At 31.1% G+C, this 18093-nt stretch overlaps 2 protein-coding genes across 2 annotated transcripts; both read right to left on the reverse strand.

Annotated features, from left to right (window-relative positions):
* Positions 1 to 4429: 4429 nt before the first annotated feature.
* LOC111307354 (early light-induced protein 1, chloroplastic-like) lies at positions 4430 to 5410 on the reverse strand. Its single transcript, XM_022905362.2, has 2 exons — positions 5150 to 5410; positions 4430 to 5052 (listed from the first exon to the last, which is right to left on the reverse strand). Exons 1-2 carry the CDS (start codon positions 5297 to 5299, stop codon positions 4624 to 4626), a joined length of 579 nt encoding a protein of 192 aa, XP_022761097.2. The 5' UTR covers positions 5300 to 5410; the 3' UTR covers positions 4430 to 4623.
* Positions 5411 to 6460: 1050 nt separating this feature from the next.
* Positions 6461 to 7332, reverse strand: LOC111307109 (early light-induced protein 1, chloroplastic-like). Its single transcript, XM_022905143.2, has 2 exons — positions 7140 to 7332; positions 6461 to 7051 (listed from the first exon to the last, which is right to left on the reverse strand). The coding sequence occupies exons 1-2, from the start codon at positions 7287 to 7289 to the stop codon at positions 6803 to 6805; spliced, it is 399 nt and encodes a 132-aa protein (XP_022760878.2). The 5' UTR covers positions 7290 to 7332; the 3' UTR covers positions 6461 to 6802.
* Between the last annotated feature and the right edge of the window lie 10761 nt (positions 7333 to 18093).

An 18093-nucleotide genomic window follows, 5' to 3' on the forward strand; every position in this document is an offset into this window, starting at 1 on the left:
TTGTAATGATAATCACCATTAAACTGAGTTGAGGCAACCAACAAAAGTAGGCTATAACACCGTCAGGCAATTATGGAACATGTGCAGCTGTTAAAGAAGGGGCTTGTGCATGGCACCTTTGCCTTTTGCCTTTTGCCTGTTTAGTAAGGGCAAAAGGGCCAAGGGGAGAGCCTAGATCATGAACTTCCTCGAACAAGAAACTTGAATAAGGTTGCCACCACAAGAACTGAGTTGGCTCACATTAAACCTTTCTCAATTGTCTGCTCAAGAGATAGAATTGCACATGCTCCGCATGAGCAGTTGGCATGTGTGTGAGACCCAATGAGAGGAGCCAACAAAGTTGGTAAGTACTTCAACACTCTCTATATCCCAAATCCCCCAAAAGAAAAAAAATGAAGAATTATATTGGGGTTTATTACTTATAAGTGTATATTCCATATAAAATTTTAATAGATCTCCTCTAATTTAAAATTATAATATACTCAATTAAAATAGGTGATATGCTTCCTCGACACCTTATTAATTTTGATCACTAATAAACAATGACTTTTTAGAATTGGTGTAAAAAAAAATGTGTTTGACTTGAGCATGGAAGGTTGAGTTGGATCAAAACCTAAATTGGGTGTGTTATTTTCAAGGGTAGGAATTCGTATGTCATCCAATATCTTTTCATGGTGTAACGAACATTAAACACGAAAATGTCAACAACATATCACTTCGAAAAACCTCCATTAAGATGTTTTATAGTAGCATCAAGTTTGGTGAAAACCTACAACTTCAAAAATTCCAAACATTCCCAAAGTTAATTTTTAACTATATTTTTTGCACTTTGCAATTGACTTCATTCTTAAGATAGTTTTGGTCTAAAACCAATAAAAACCTACTAAACTTTTGATAGACAACCAAACCATACGAAATGTTTTCTCTTCTTTCATTTGTGAGATGGAACACCTAACCATTAGGCCAAAACTCATGCTCAAATTAACTTGTCTTATTAAAATAAGTCACTTTGTTTATTGCCTTTTCTTTGAAAAAATGAATTAGTAAAAAATGAATTAGTACATTTATTCTTTATTCAAAAAAATTAGTTTAAGACCCCGTGAATTAATTTAAATAATTCATTCACATATCTTAAATGATAAATTTCAAAAAGATTAAGATTTGATTTTCAGCGCTTGCAAAATTTTTTTTTCGTTAATTTTCTCTTGAACTTGGACCTCATTCATAAATAAAAAAAAGTTCAAATCTTCTTCTTCAAATAAAAAAAAAAAATTATTAGCAATTTTCCTCCTCAACCTAGATCAGTAGTCATTAGTGAAGATGCCAAAACTAAAACCAGTTTTTTTCTACTAAAATTTTAAGGAGTGTCCATCATACAAGCATATTGAAGCATTTTCTAAATTTGAACCGGGCCAACAAGGTTTAATGGAAGGTTCCCCCCAATTGTGCCAAGAAGAGGACCAAGGCAAGGGCCGATCCATATTACCTCAGCCTCAAAAGACTATTTTTTTTCCCAGCCACACAGCCCAACTCTCAACTATCAATATTTTTTTCCTCTTTCATTTGCGGAAAAGCTTGTCTTTTTCTCTTTATAATTAACTAATTATCCACGAACCTTTCTCCCTCTTATTCCCTAACGCCTATCAACTCCTTTAAATTTATAAGCTCCAAATAAACAAATTTTAATATCATATTAATTCATTCAAAGATCAATCAACAATTTTTTTTTTTTTGAAATAGGCTCTCAAATTTTATTTTGAGTTAACTTTAGTTTCTATCATTTAAAGTAGTCTCTATCTTTTAAATTATTTTATTTAGATTCATAATTTTAAAAAAAATAATTTCATTTTTCTTTCTGTCAAATAATTTTATTAACTCTGTCGACTATCTATGTTCTAGCTTACGTAGAATCTGCCGTCAACATTTTTTTTTTGAATTGTTAATGAAAAATGTGACAAAATGATTAAAATGAAGCTACTTAAAAAATTTAAAAATCCAATTGAAATAATTTAGAAATTAAGGATTGAAGTTGAATTAAACTAAATGATTCACCATTTTTTTTAAGAGTTGAATTTTTATAAAGTTGATTGATTTTTATCACTTACAATTTTTTTTTTCAATTTCACAATTTCTCCTATGCTTTTACCTTATTTGTTAAAAAAAAAAAAACAAATTACAAGTTCTTAAAGCCTATAAAACAAGACTTTTTTTTCTTGGTCATGATAAAGGAATCTAAAATCACAAAAAAAAAAGAAAAAAGAAAAGAAGTTTTAATACAATGATTTGTTTGAAAGTCAGTGTACATCAGATGCCGGATGGAAAAAAAGAAGTTGAAATTTTCACGAAGATATATTATTTATAATAATTGTATTATAATAAATTAATTAAAATTTAAAATTAGGTAAATTTATTAAAATATTATATGAAGTCAACATTTAAAGATGTCGTTTTTGTTTATATTTGATGAGAAATTTAACTTTTTATTTGAATAAAGATGAAGATAAATGTTAAATTTTTAATTGAGAATGAATATAATTTTAAATTTTTTATTAGATACAAAGAAGGAAAGGAGTAATATAATATTCATACTATATCCTTTATATATATATTTATTTAAAAATATATTAATATATATGTTTATAAAAAATTAAATAAATATAAAAAATATAAATAAAAAGTAAAAAATTAAAATATTATTTTTATCTTAAAAAAATTATTGATATAAAAATTATTTGTACTCATTAAATATTCATAAAAATGAAAATGATAATAAATTTAAAATATGTATTAAATATAGATACAAAAATAAATATAATACAAAATTTAAAGATTAAAATAAGAAATACTTTATTAATTTTTTATCCTATCTATTAATATTCCTACCAACACTTATAATTAATAAATTTCTATATAATTTTTTATTATAATTAAATAATTACATAATTATAATAAAATAAATTATAAGTGAAATCCTCCTTCACCTAGATGATAGATTATCGAATTAAAAAAAGTGAAAGGATAAGACTGATAAATCTCTGAAAGTCAACAAAACGTATGGCGCACGTCCAACATGGGATAAAATTTATTAGCTCAATTAATTAAATGAAAAGTCATTTTATTAGTTTAATTGGTATGAAAATTACTTGATATTTTTAAATTCATTTATATTAATTTAAAATAAATAAAAATGTATCAAACGAAATAAAGAAAGAAAAAAAAATGTTCTCTCGTTTCAAGTGGGCTCTTACCAACGAACAAAAATGTAGTTCTCAAATGACAAGAAGATTTTTTTTTGGCGAGAAGAAGACTTCAATAAGAAATTTACATATGCAAAGACTAAACTACCCTCCCTCTATAGTATTTATTTTGAAGTAATATGAGATATTTTAAAATTTTAAAATTTTAAAATTTTAAAATATGAAAAGTGGAATTTAATTTTAGAGGCAACTTTTTTCCTTCTCATTTTACACCTAAATAAAGCTTTATTACTGATAATAATTAAAACCTCCTTTTGAAAAAGAAAAATAATATATATTTGACTTTTTGATGATATGAAGCTTGCGAAAGGATTTAAACTTGAAAATTTTACCCAAATTTAATTTAATAAAAATTAAAATTTTAAATCGATTCAAACCAAATTTAAAATAATTTAAAATTAAATTAATTCACATTCAAATGATTAATCTAAATTTAAATTGATCTAATTTTAATTTTAAATTCAAAATGATGCAAATTCAATGGCTCGAACCTAACTTCAAATGTCTATATTTTATCTGTCCAATTGTCACCTCTTACAGTGGCATATCTTCACTCTTCAAGGGTTTATAATTCTTAAACTATTTATATTTAATCACAAATGGACCAAGAGGAGAAAACTATAAAAATGAAAACAAAGATAAGGACTGTTAAAGCATTATCAAAACATTTTTATGCATTATGCAGTAATTTTCCATCGAATTTTCATTGTCATGATCCCCTATTTTAATGAATTTTATAATAATCTATGATTATTTTTTGGCTCTACAAACAATAAAAAAGAAACGAAAAATGTTTATTGCTATAAGTGAACAGTAAAACGAACAGGCAGGAAGTCTTTCAGCCATTCAAGAACCATCATCGCTTTGCTGAGCTGCTTGAAAACATTTATAATGTATTCTTGAAGAGTTAATGTGAAGGAACTCACTTGGCATGTATAAAAAGCTAATATGGGATTACATCGTAGAGTTTCCTTTATACATTTGTTTCACATTATTGTATTAAACTTTTTTAAACCTTTGATTCAACTTTAATGGTAATACATCGTACCTGATTTTTATCATAAAATTGAAGGATTTCGAGTATTGACGGATTTTTTTATCTTAAAATTGTTGGGAAATTAGTATCATTGAAGTTTGCTATATACATCGATAATTTCTTTCCGGGTAAAGCTTGAAAATCTTGCCCATGAAAAGCAAATATTATAAAACCATAATGTTTACGAAATACACAAGTTTTACCAGTATGGAAACTTCATTATATATATTTCCATTGTGCTAAATTACATGCCTAAGGTGATAAATTACGCCTCATTTTAGCATTATATGACCTAAATTAGAAAATAAATAAATAAAGTGAAAAACAGAGTCACACAAGGGTTCCGCCCTTAACATATTCAGTGAATGCCAAAGCAACAAGTCCCAACATAGCCAATCTCCCATTCCACAACTCAGCATCCGAAGTCATGAACCCTTCAGATCTGGACTCTGCTGTCACACCTCTAAAAAATGGGATCAATGATGCAAGTGAGAGCACAATGCTGGTTCCAAGGAACAATTGGATACCACCGTTTGATATTTGGGTAAACACATCTTGGCCCTTGGATAGCTCCACTACCAGGGCTGCAACAAACCCAACCATCGCCAGTCTCCCGTTGATCCTCGCCGGTGCTGGTCCACTGAATGCTAATACATCAGAGAATTTCGTGCTCACTTTTGGCGCTGCTGGAGACGGTTTCGGTTTAGGTTCTGGGGTTGAACTTGTTACATGCGTTGCTGGTAATTGCTGCTGATCTCCCTGCAAGTGCAAAAGTGAATCATTTAAACTGGTTTATTAATCCAATGACTCAAATCTTAAAACCAGAATTAAGAAAACTTGAGCTTTAGAACTTTACCTCTGCCAAGCATCGGACCTGAAGATTGGCATTCCTCTGCAAACGAGGCACAGATTTTACAGGAGAAAATTGAATCACCTTGCTCCTATTAGCAACGCAAGTCACAGGACTTGCCAACAGGAGGGATTGCATGGCACTTGATGCGGCCATTGTCTTGCACGTTTACAATTACTGACCTGAGCAAGAGAATCGCAAAAGCTTGGGAAAATGTTTGATGAGCATTGAGTGATAGGCAGCATTAACTTGTACAGCATAGGCAAGGGAGAAAAGGGTAGTGGATATATTTAGGTCCACGTCATTTTGTATCCAATTCTTGAAAGTCAATGAGTCACGTGGACTTGTTGACCATACATGATTGAGTTTGGTGGCGTGTGCTCTTTTACGACCAGAAAATGAGACCACTGAATCTGAGGCCATCAGCATTCATGTTGTTGTTTCAATTACAGCTAGGACACTCTGGTTATCTTTCAGCATGGGGCGTGGCGTTTTCTGGATTCTCGATGGAAGATTCTAGGCTCTTACTTCTTAGCCTGGACATGCATGCTCGTCAGTCGTCCCTCCCAAGACGCTGGGACGGAATAGTAGTTGTTGGGCCTTGATTTTAAGACATGGATCGTGTTCAGGGACTAGACACAACAAACTTGTTAACTTCGGGTTTTTTTTTTGGTTGCAAAGTTAAACTAAAGATCTACCATGTTAAGCTATGATGGTAACATTAGAAGATCATAATAACAACTTGACAAGCCAATTCAAAGAAAAATGTTCCAGTTCCTGTAAAAATAAACATGCAACGTTGCATGTGATGTTGTCACTCTGTCTTTTCTGCATCCTTTAGTTGGTTAATTTCCAGTTGTTCTAATTTCCAATTCAAATCAAAATATTGGGCAGTTGAAGGTCACACACAGCTCAGTTTAATCCAAGAAAAGGGAAATATTCACTATTGTTTTCCCCTTGACTTCGACTAGTGCAGTAGTGCTTGATGGTAACGCTCGCTGATTAAGTTTGAGAATGAAGGATTTTATACTAGTGCAGTAGGTAACGCTCGCTGATTAAGTTTGTGAATGAAGGATTTTTACATTACAAGATTGTCCGGAAATACAATATATATATATATATATATATACACACACACACACACACATTCATAGTTATCTATGTTGAAGAATATTGACAATTTCCATTTTTAAGTAGGGTGGATATCTTCTCAACAGGTGATCAATTTTAAGAGTATTCGAATTTTTATCTCACTTCCAATATTTTATGGAAATGCATGATTTCCTTGGATAAATTTCTTATATTTTTGACATAACATACCTGAAGACAAAAAAAAGAAAAGAGAATGAAAACCCAAATTGTTATAATTTTTTTTTCACACAAGAGATCAAAGCATAAATGAAATTGGGGAAAAGAGAATTTGTAAGTGCTAGAGCTCTACTCGACATAATCATCTTAGGTCCTAAGAGAATTGTCTTGGCATAAACATCTTAAGTCTTAAAAGAGGTAGGTGAATTATTTGGGGTTCAAATTGTTATAATGTCATTAGAAAAGGGTTCCGCCCTTGAGATATTCAGCGAATGCCAAAGCAAGAAAACCCGACATGGCAAATCTCCCATTCCACAGCTCAGCATCTGAGGTTAAAATCCCCACAGAACTCTACTCAACTGTCACCCCTTTTAACAATGGGATCGAAGATGCTACTGCTATCACAATGCTGGTTCCCAGTAACCATGGAATCCCACCATCAGATATCTGAGTGAACAGATCCTGGCCCTTGGATAACTCGACTGCCATGGCTGCAACAAAGCCAATCATCGCCAACCTCCCGTTGATCCTCTCCGCTACTTCTCCCCTAGATAGCACATCAAAAGATTTTCTACTCGCTAAATACTCCTCCACATATTCCTGAAAGTGCCAAAAAAGAGGATTTTCGTAGATCTGAAAACCATGTTCAACGTTAAAACTAGGGACTTTATACTAATAATGAATTTACCTCTGCAGAGCAGCAGATGCATACATTGGCGTTCCTTTTCAAACGAGGCACATGTCTTACGGGAAAAAACTGGATTACCCTATTTCTGTTAGTAAGGCTAGTAGTCAGAGGACTTGCCAGGAGCAATTGCATAGCAACTGATGCAGCCATTTTACTTAATTTGAACGTTAATATTTTCTGAAAGACTAGGTGAAATGATGAAAAATTTTGATCAGGAGCATGGAATGAAGCCAAGAACTTGTTACTGATATAAAACTGAAGCAACTGAATGCAATTTACTATAACTAGTAATTCATTGCATTAATGTAACAACTAAGTTAGGTAGCATGGACATATATAGTGTGGCAAATGAAAAAGGGGAAATGGTTAAATTTAGTTCCACATAGTTTTCAAATGATCAAAGAATATGGAAAGATATCAAAGCATTCACTAGTAGCAAAGAAAAGACTCTAAAATCTTGCGATCTTAAGTTTAAATTTCATTGTGTGTAGACTTAATTCAACTATATGTTGGATTGATTTAATTATGTTATAGTTTATTTGTTTAATTACTCATTCATTACTAATTTGATGTAATACTTTATTATAATTGTTACTTATAATTATAATTTTATGAAAAAAATCAAACTACCACTTAATTTTGAGTTGAAAATTTTCTTAAGACAACTCTTACATTTATATTAGGGAAAGAGAATCATATCTTTTGATAACAATTATTACTTTTCTTTTTCAAATAAAATCTCAAGATCTCTAATAAAATATAAAAATCCTTAATTTTACATTTTGAATTTGGTTAGATTTTTTTTCAACGGGGTTGTTGATGGTGTTTTTAGTGTTTAGCTAGACGGAAACTTATGGAGGTTGAAAGCGAGGGAACCTAGATCTGTAGCCAGAAAACACAATCAATCGACATCTGAATTGGTTTTTTAGGATGTGCTTTTATGCTCAAGTTAGTGAAATTATTTAAGGCTTGGTGAGCAAAAAAGTAAGAAGTATTGAGGAAACTAAAATGGAAAGGAATGCTTAAATCTTATTTGTATGAACTTCTTTTTTATTTTATATATGAGATGAAAGGCGATGATTTGATTGAGATAATTGATAATTGATGATAAGTTTATGTGAAATTTAAAAAGGATCTATGTAGATAATTGCAAACTACATTTAATAATTTCACATAAATGTGAATTACATTTAATGATTTCAAATAAATTAAAGGTAAAGTGATTTATTTTAAAGTGATGCCTTGGACATTAGTAGTGGTGTCGGGTGAGCCCTTTCTCGGCAACGGGCGAGTCAATTCTAAGGTGAGGGTTATGGATGTTAACCCATACTGTCGGTGACGTAACAGCTTGATGTGTGTTGGCTAAGTGACCAAGAGAGTTGACTTTGTTGATCAGGTAAATAGGTTTAACAATTGCGCCCCCAAGTTTGAGAAAGGGGGTATAAAGTGACCTTCCTAAAACAGTCGACTAAAGTCTAGGAAAATGCATTTCACAGGAAGGCAATGTTGGATTGGCAAGCTACCTTAATGACATGTCCTTGCAAGGCGAGGAGTGCTTTGTTGGCGAGTTACGTTGATGATGCATCTTTGGAAGGCGAAGAGTGCTTCTTTTGAGAGTTGCGTGGTTAGTTGAGGTATAGGGAATAGCAGGGAAGGATTTAGGAAAATTTTTATGTGAAATACTAGTTCACTAGGCTGTGCGTACGTTGGTGTAGCACACTTGATGGGGCGGTGTGAGGTATGCGCCCATGTTTCTAAATAGTGCGGCTATTGAGGATAGTGCAATGGGGTTTGAGAGTGATTAGGTGTAATGTGTTTAAATTTTAAATCGAACTGGTTCTTTGAGAGGGAATGAATGTATCTTTTTTGAAAAACTGGGAAACCGAAAGGTTGGGTTTGAAGGGGATTAGTTTGGGTCATTTTGTAATCGGTTGAAACGGTTTAAATTGTTATCATTTTACTGATGCTATTTAATGTTGAAACGGTCCTAATTGGTACTATTTCACTCATGTCGTTTAGTTTGTTATAAATAGTTTCATACTCACTTCTGCGATTTGCTTACAATAAAGAAATTTTGTGTTCAAGTGTCTTTATGCTTTGTTAATTGTCTTTCTGTGTTCCTGCAAACTTTCTATAGGTAAGCAATTTTCATTAGATTTTTTACGATCTTTTGTTGGTTTTCTAAGAGATATATGGCACCAAAGACGAGAATTGTTATTGATAACTCTAACGATGATGAGGGTATCAAGGTATTTACGGCCACCATTGGTGGCTAGCATAGGGGTGAAGCAAGGTAGAGTAGAGAAGAGGGGGCCCAAGGTAGAGGAGAAGGGCCCAAGGTAAAAGCCACGGGGCTAAGGATAGGATAGATGCTTGTTGCTAGCCTCTTTGAATAGGGTTTGGCATATTTTGAAAGAATTTCTCATAATAAAAATAGAATAAAATTGTGGGTAAACCATAACTTTATGATTTTAACGTATGGAAGATTATATATATGTGTATACATATATATATATATGTATAAAATATATATATATATACATGTATGGATGACTTTAATGTATGGATGATTATATAATATATATATATATATATATATATATATATAATGTTTATCTTTTCATTATGTTGTGAAGTAAAATAAGTATAGCAGAAAATAGACACATTAAAGTTTTTCTGGATGCTTAGGCTTGAATCAATAATCACATTGTTCTTTGTTTGTTTTATCTAAAAATATTTGAAAAAAATACAATATTACAAAAAAAAAAGGATCTATGTAAAGCTGTAAAAAAAATTATATTACAAAACTAAATATTTAAAAAAATAAAGGAAATGTGAAGAACATTTACTTGTTCAAATGATCAAAGAATATGAAAAGAAATCAAAGTGTCACTAGTAGCACGAAAAAGACTATGAAATCTTGCAATCTTAAATTTAAATCTTACTGTGTGTGGGCTTTATTCAAATATATATTAAATTTATTTAGTTATGTTTTAATTTATTGTTTAATTACTTTGATGTCATACTTTATTATAATTATTATTTGTACTTATAATTTCATGAAAAGAACCAAGCTCTCACTTAATTTTGAGTTGAAAATTTTCTCAAGACAACTGTTACATTCATACAGGGGAAAGAGAATCATATCTGTTGATAACAATTATTACTTTCCTTTTTCCAATAAAATCTCAAATCCTCTATAAAATATCAAAATCTCTAAATTTACTCTTTAAATTTGGTTAGATTTTTTTGAATAGGGTTGTTGATGGTGTTTATGGGTGTTTAGCTAGATGTAGAGATGTTTATAATTTGATTTTAATAGAATTAACTGACCAAATCGATTTAATTTGAAATAATTTGGTTAATTGGTTGCTACTTATTAAATTCGATTGGTTATCGAAAAAGATTTTAGAGAAATTGCGGTTTTTGGTTAATTTGGTTCAAAAATCGAATTAACTAAACTTTTAATCGAAATATAATAAAAATTATATATATAACTAAAAATATATGAAATTACTCATATCATTTCAAGTTATTAAAGGTGTTAACTTAATATTTTGGTATTTAAATATTTTGTTAGATGATTTTATTTAATTTGTTTTAAATATAAGAAATTAAGAATTTAAAATATAATTTAACTTAATGTATTTTATTATTCAGTTAATTGAAAAAATTAATTGAATCGATATAATTGATTTTGGTTGGTTAATTTTTGAAATTAAAAAATTCAATTTGGTTAATGAAGATAGAATAACATAATTTGGTTAATTCGATTTTGGATAATTTGGTTTGAAAGTAACAGAATCAACCAACTGAACACTCCTAGTTGATGGAAACTTGTTGAAGGTTGAAGATGAGGGAACCTAGATATGTAGCCATAAACATGGTTGAGGGGTGTTGGAGTTGGTTTTTTGGGATATGCTTTGAAGCTTAAGTTAATGAAAGTGTGTAAGGTTTGCTAGGAAAAAGGTAAAAAGTATTGACGAAGCTATAATGGAGAGGAATGCTTAAATCTTATGTACCTAGAACTCTTTTTTTGCTATATATAAGAGATGAAGGATGATGACTTGACTAAAACAGTTGACAGTTGATGATAATTCTATGCAAAGCTTAAGGAAGGTCTACATGGATGATTGCAGACTGTATTTAATAATCTAACATAAGCATGTATTACATTTAATAATCTCAGACAAGTTGAAGGTCAAGTATTCAGTTATGAAATAATACCTTGATAGAATGTCAGTTGAAGTATTAAATGAGCTTTTTCTTAATAAGAGACGAGTCAATTCTAAAGCAAGGATTCTAGATGTCAATTCTTACTATTGATGACATGATAGTTGAGCGTGTATTAACTAAGTGACCAAGAGAGTTAACTTTGTTGATCAAATAAATAGGTATAACAATTACCCTCCAAATCTACAGAGGGTTATAAAGTGACCTTCTTTAAGTAGTCGACTAAAGTCTAGGAAAATGCACTTTGTGGGAAGACAATGTTGGCTTGGCAAGCTATATTGGTAACATGTCTTGCAAGGCAATGAGTGTTTAGTCGGTGAGTTGTGTTAATGATGCATCCTTAGAAGGTGAATAGTACTTTTTTAGAGAGTTGAGTGATTAGTTAAGGTACAGAGAACAGTAGGTAAGGACTTAAAAATTTTTTTATGTGAAATACTAATTCACCAGGCTAAGCATGCATAGGTGTACTGCACATGTTAGGGCGATGTGGGATACGTGCCTATGTTTTTGAATAGTGCAGTTGTTCAGGACATGTGGTGCAATGGGGTTTGAGAGTCATTAGGTGTAATTAACGGATTTTAATTTTAAATTGAAGTGGTTCTTCAAAAAGGAATGAATGTGTTTTTTTTGAAAAAGGGGGTAATTGAAAGGTCGAGTTTAAAGAGGATTAATTTGGGTTGTTTTGTAATCGGTTGAAATGGTTCAAATTCATACCATTTTATTAGGTTGTTTATTGTTGAAACAGTCCTAATTGATACTGTTTCATTTGTGTCATTTGGCTAGTTGTAAATAAGAAAGTTAAAAAATTTTCAGACTCACTTCTATGATTTGCTTACAATAGAGAGATTTTGTGTTCATATGTCCTTATGCTTTGTCAATTGTCTTTCTGTGTTCCTGTAAACTTTCTATGGGTAAGCAATTTTTGTTAGATTTTCTATTATCTTTTGTTGGTTTTTTAGGAGATATATAACACCAAAAAGGAGAATTGTTATTGATAGCTCTAGCGATGATGATGGCACCAAGGTATCTGTCGTAACCATTGGTGGCTAGTGTAGCAGTAAAGTAGGGTAAGGTAAACGAAAGGAGGCCCAGAGTAGAGGTCGCGGAGCCAAAGAGGTTAGGGTAGTAAAGGCCATGGTTATGGCATAGTGATCAAGGAGGTGGGGGTTCCTTTAACTGACGTGATGCTCTAGTTGTTAACAAAGGCAAAGAAAAAAAAAGGGAAGGGTAAAATGGTGATAGTGGAGGAGCCTAAGGATTTGGCTCCAATAATGTGGTCGTCAATCATCTACCACTCCAATGTGATGCCAGTTGTGGTAAAACCAGTGTTGGATCATGTAAGCTTCAACCCAGGCAACTTCATGTACGAGATATCTATGTTGCCTATGGGCTTCACCATCAGCCAAATAGAAGACAACTAAGGGATAGCAATGTTCTACCTACATAACTTCGGACATAAGTTTCATCTCTTATTGCATCCCTTTTTCCATTTTTTGTTGGCTACCTTAAACTTGGCAGTGTCCTAGATAATGTCGAATGTGTGGGCCATCATGGTGACCTATTTCATCCACTGCATGCTGTAAAAGTGGGTGCCTTTGGTGAGTGTCATCCTCATGTTGTACATGCTTAAAAAGATCAATGGTTAGCTATATTACCTCCGGACGTATGGGCGGTTATGTGTGGTGGACCTACTTTCCAACCAACCACCCCTATACAATAGATACTTGGTGGCACAGACCAAGCTCCCAAGCGCATGGTTCCCTCTTAAAATTAGATGGTCCCAAGCTAGCATGTTAATGAGAGGGTTCCTAAGCTTGAGGCAATAAGGCCAAGCAAATGAGTATCTTGAAAGATGCCAGGATATCTTATCATAACTTGACCACATGCGAGAACATCTATGACTACTACCTTATCCCAAGCAGAGACTAAGATTGGCTGCTGCTGCCCAAGGGATGCTAGATAAAAGGTAGGATAGAAAGGGAGGAGCAACCAATAGGGGTAAGCAAATGGTCAGTTCGATTAATTCGGTTGTAACAATTTGAAAATCGACTTAATCGATTTCATTTATACAAAAATCGAACCAACCGATTAAAAGATTAAAAATCGACATAAACCAAATAGACTTTAGTCGATCGATTTGCAAAGACTTGTCTATTTTTTAAAAACTTATCTTCTTTTAGAAACTTTTGCACCATCAATAATAACATTAAAAAACAACAAATTAGCAAAACCACTATGCTTTTATCTCTAAAAATAAAAGCATCCTATTAAGTAACTAACATCCATGATAAAAATTTTAAAAGACTTGGAAATGAAAATAACTAAAATACACTAAATAAATCACAAATCTAAAATTATCAGTAAGAGATTAAAAATAAATAAACAATTAACATCTACATACAAGTTAAAAAACAAAATATAACTAAAAAATATTCAAAGTTTTATCTTTTTTCCTAAGATATATTTAAAATTTCACATCCTAGAAAATAAATTTGAACTTTTACCTTAAAAAAATGAGTAACAACTAAGTAGAAACAAAACCATAATCAAATAAAAGGTAAACATTTTCTAAGAACCAATTGAAAGGAAAATTGAAAAAAAGAAAATCTTAACAGCTTTGGCATTTACGAATTATTATGAGAGCTAAGGGTAGATTAGTGAAGAAGAAAATACAAACCTTGAAAATTATAAGGACAAAAGTTCAGCTGTATAACTTGACTCTCAAAGAAGGGGAAAAAATGAAAGAGAAAAGAAGTTTAAGCAGCCAAGTGAGGTGTGAGGGAAAAAAATAGAGGAAAAGGAAATGAAATAGCTGAATAGGGATTTTAGATTTTAAGGTTTCATAAATGGGTATTAGATAAGGGTAAATGGTTATTTTTGTTAAATATTTAATTATTAAAAGTTAAATTTTTTGGTCAGTTCAGTTTATAAGATTTAAATCACAAACCAACTGATTAAACTGCCTAAACCGTTCCCTAAATCAACTAAACTGATTAATCTAAAAAAACCTACTCAATTTAATTAAATGATCAATTTTAAATTGGTTTAGTCTTTTAAACCAACTAATTTTTTTCTCTTAGTAGCAAAGGATAAAGAAATAAGGGCTCCTCAAAACAAAAAATGTAAGTTAACTATGATGTTTTGTTTGTGGATTGATATGAGATTGCTATGGATGGTGTTATGATTTATGATTGTGAACTTATTTTGGTATTGCAATGAAAAGGGTAGCGATGAAGCCCAAAAGGTTTGAGGTTCATTAAGAGGGTCTTCCTATTGGTATTGGTTTCCTGTAAGTACGAGAGTTTGCTTAATTTAGGCTAAGCTTAATAAAAACACTTAGTGATTTGGGTAATAATCATAAGATAATGTGTGTTGTGAAAGGTCACATACTTTAGACTAACTTGTTTCCAAGTTTTTAAAAAATTTAAGTGAACTTAATCAGCTTGATGTGTTAGGTGTTTTGTTTGCCAAAAAAGTCATGTTTCTAGTCTTTTCTAACTTTTTCAATTGTCATAATGCTAGATCCGTGGACCTAACGTCAGACATTGATTTAGGAGTCGTCACTAATCTTTTTATTTAGGTACGATTAGCCACCGACTGAATCTGTCCCTTTTTAAAGAAAAATCTTAAGCTTAACTTAAGTATCTTTAAAACGTAGATTCAATGTCTATGAAACCAAAATTAGGTTCGGGAGTACGATTATGTGTGAGAAAGATTATAACACTCCCACGACGCCCATCCAAAGGATGGTATTAGCTCGATTTCGTGTTATCTATTAAGCCTTAAAAATCTTGCCGAGTAATTAATTATTGAAAATTATTCTTAATTGACTCCAATACTTTTGGTAGAAAATTAAGAAACTTCCTCACCTCAAAAGTATACAAGGAAACTACTGTTTCTCTAGCAGAGGTTCCGTCATCGGATTATTTAACATTAAAAAACTTTCAAGAAAAGAAAAAAAAAAGGAATAAGGCTTTAACCTTTTATAGGTATCTCTTTTATTATTATTATTATTTTAAATCATGCCTTTATCCAAGAAAAATTGATACTTTCAACTTTTTCTCAAAATATTTTTGAAATTTTTATTTTCAAGGAAAATTGATACTTTCAATTTTTCCTTAAAAATACTTCTTTTTGAAATTTTTACTTTTATTGTTTTTGTTCAAATTATTATTTTTAATTATTAACTATTGTTCTTAAATCATAAATATTCCTTATTTAACAAAACACAATAAGTGAAAATAAATAAATAAATAAATAAATGTTAAAACTAAAAAATAAAAAATGTAATACTAGAGTTTAGGTTAAGACCTAAATCAACAATCGATTTGGGCTAATTTTTTTTGGGCTTGTTTTGATCACAAGTGGAATCAGGCTTGAGTTGTTTTCTGAGTGGGCTTGGCTTTGGCTACTACTTGGACTGGGCTTGGAATTGATTGTGAGCTTGCACACACACAAACAAGCATAGCTCTGCTCTCTTTTAATTCCAAAGGTATTTTTTCATTACCGTAAAACCTAGGAATTGATTGTTACTGTCACTTGTTGTTGCGAGCCACTGCCATTCTTTGTCGATGCCTCTACCTCCTTTGGTCATGGCCACTGCTACCTTCCATCGCTGTTCACTTTTCCTGTTGGATATCTCCCCTATTTTCTCTATGATTTTTACTATCAATTGTTATTGCTTTTCTCATTTTATGGATAGAATTCCATGAAAATCCTTTAACCAAAAGCATGTAATTCCTTTCTATTTGCTGCCTTCGTCTACTGGATTCTTTTTGTTGTGGTGTGGCTTATAGGTGGCCATTTGGCGAGCTTGTGGTAAAAGTAGGTTCTTTGGAGGTTGTGCTTTAAGAGAGGGTTGATTGGAGGTTTGTGCTTTAAAAGTGGATGGATGCTTCAAAGGCTGTGACTTGAAAGATGGTGGGTTGATTGAAGGTTGCTAATGTTATAGACAACAGTAGGGTATTAGCGTTGATGTTAAGATGGCAATGCTTGAAGTTTCTGTTTATGTGGCTTCTTTTGCGTTCTTTTGCTAAAAGTAGGTTCTTTTAGCATTGCTATGAAAAATTAAAATATCTAAAGAAGATATAATGTTGAAAAAGAAAAATAGGTTATCCTTTTGTAAAAAATAAATAATGAAGTGGGTATTTAATATATTTTGTCTCCAAATCATAAATTTCAAACTGCAAACACTTTTTAATTAGTTTTTACCTTTGGCTCATTTTTAACATTCAAAAAGTACTTTTAACTCAAACTATAACATATTTAGCATTACTTTTACATTCAAAAACTATGCTTTAGAATCCAAATGCAATACTAAACAAGCCTAAATCAAGCTTAATTAGATAATTATGAAAGCCAAACATTCTTATACAATATCTTTAAATATTATTACTAATACAAAAAGAGTGAATCTGGAGAAAATTCGATGTGGTGGTGATAGATATGCATATGCCATGTAAGGGGATTTTTTTTCTTATAAATGTAAGTAGCAATTGAGTTTCCTATGTTTGGACAAATGTGATTAAGTGCAATGGATGGTCAAAATTCAATGACCTTCTATTTAAATAGTCATCTCTTGATACATATTTCACAAAAATAAACATATATTTAGCTAAAATACAATTTAAATTTATTTTCAATAAAAAAAAGAAAAAAATAATGGTGAACTCTCAATGGTTAATGATTTACCAAAAAACAACTAGAGAAATAAACATTGTCCATTGATTGTTTTTTGGTAAATCACTGATTCAATTAGAATTCATTTCTACATGGTAAATCCTAATATAGGGAACTGGTCTATTCTTGAGGTTTTAGTCGGTATATGTTTTTATTTTTGTTTTTTGTTTCTAATTTTCTTTTTTATTTATATTTTTATAATAAAAATTAAATATTTGTCAAAAGAAACTTTAAAAATTACATTTGGGTAGGTTTTTTAAAAAAACAACAAAAAGTTTTATTGAAAATGAAAGCAATTAGTAACTATTTCATCTCCAAACATTGCTTAAATTGAAATGTTATTATTTTCAACATGAAAATCTACTTCTAGTCAATTTCAAGTTTAAGGTAAGATATACTTATAAAAAGGGAATCAAAAGATGTCCATTATTTTTCTATAAAGGAGCTTGTAATTTGAGGTAAAAAAGAATTGTTAGTTTTGAAATTTGAATTGAATATTTAGCTTAAAAATGCTAGATATCCGAGTTAAGCTTGGAATATCTCTTTAAAATGGGATAAATTTAATTATGTGACCAATCGCAACTAAATAAAAAAGATTGGTGGTGACTCTCTTAATTTTATTTAGTGATAGGTCCATAAATCTAGACGTTATGACAATTTGGCAACTCCACTAGGAATTAGCCAAGAGAGTTAGGCTACCAAACTCATGTTATCCAAGCCTAACTTAATAAAATTGAGAATTTTATTTTAAATGTTTTATTCATTTTTTCATGTCACATATTGTCATCAATTTGCATGTGCATAACATGATCTCTATGTCTAAGTTTCGTCCCTTAGGAGAAAGTAAAGTACCTCTATTCTCATGAGATTTCATGTCTTTGTCTGGGCTAAAAATACTTTTACTCAAATTGAACAATTTCGTTTATAGCCTATGATGGGCAATGATTGGTTTGCCTTACTAGTCTGTGATGGATAATTATGTGAGGAACAATTTAGGAACCTTTAGAATGTAGACACCCAATTTGGTCCAGGTTCGAATTAA

Source organism: Durio zibethinus, chromosome 22, assembly GCF_047325235.1.
Source record: "Durio zibethinus cultivar Kanyao isolate XHJ-2024 chromosome 22, ASM4732523v1, whole genome shotgun sequence".
Lineage (NCBI taxonomy): Eukaryota > Viridiplantae > Streptophyta > Magnoliopsida > Malvales > Malvaceae > Durio > Durio zibethinus.

Coding starts and splice junctions, on each gene's coding strand:
- LOC111307354 (XM_022905362.2), bottom strand. CDS start 5,299: ATGGCCGCATCAAGTGCCATGCAATCCCTCCTGTTGGCAAGTCCTGTG. Junction 5,053..5,149: donor AGGTCCGATGCTTGGCAGAG/GTAAAGTTCTAA, acceptor TTGCACTTGCAG/GGAGATCAGCAGCAATTACC.
- LOC111307109 (XM_022905143.2), bottom strand. CDS start 7,289: ATGGCTGCATCAGTTGCTATGCAATTGCTCCTGGCAAGTCCTCTGACT. Junction 7,052..7,139: donor GCATCTGCTGCTCTGCAGAG/GTAAATTCATTA, acceptor TGGCACTTTCAG/GAATATGTGGAGGAGTATTT.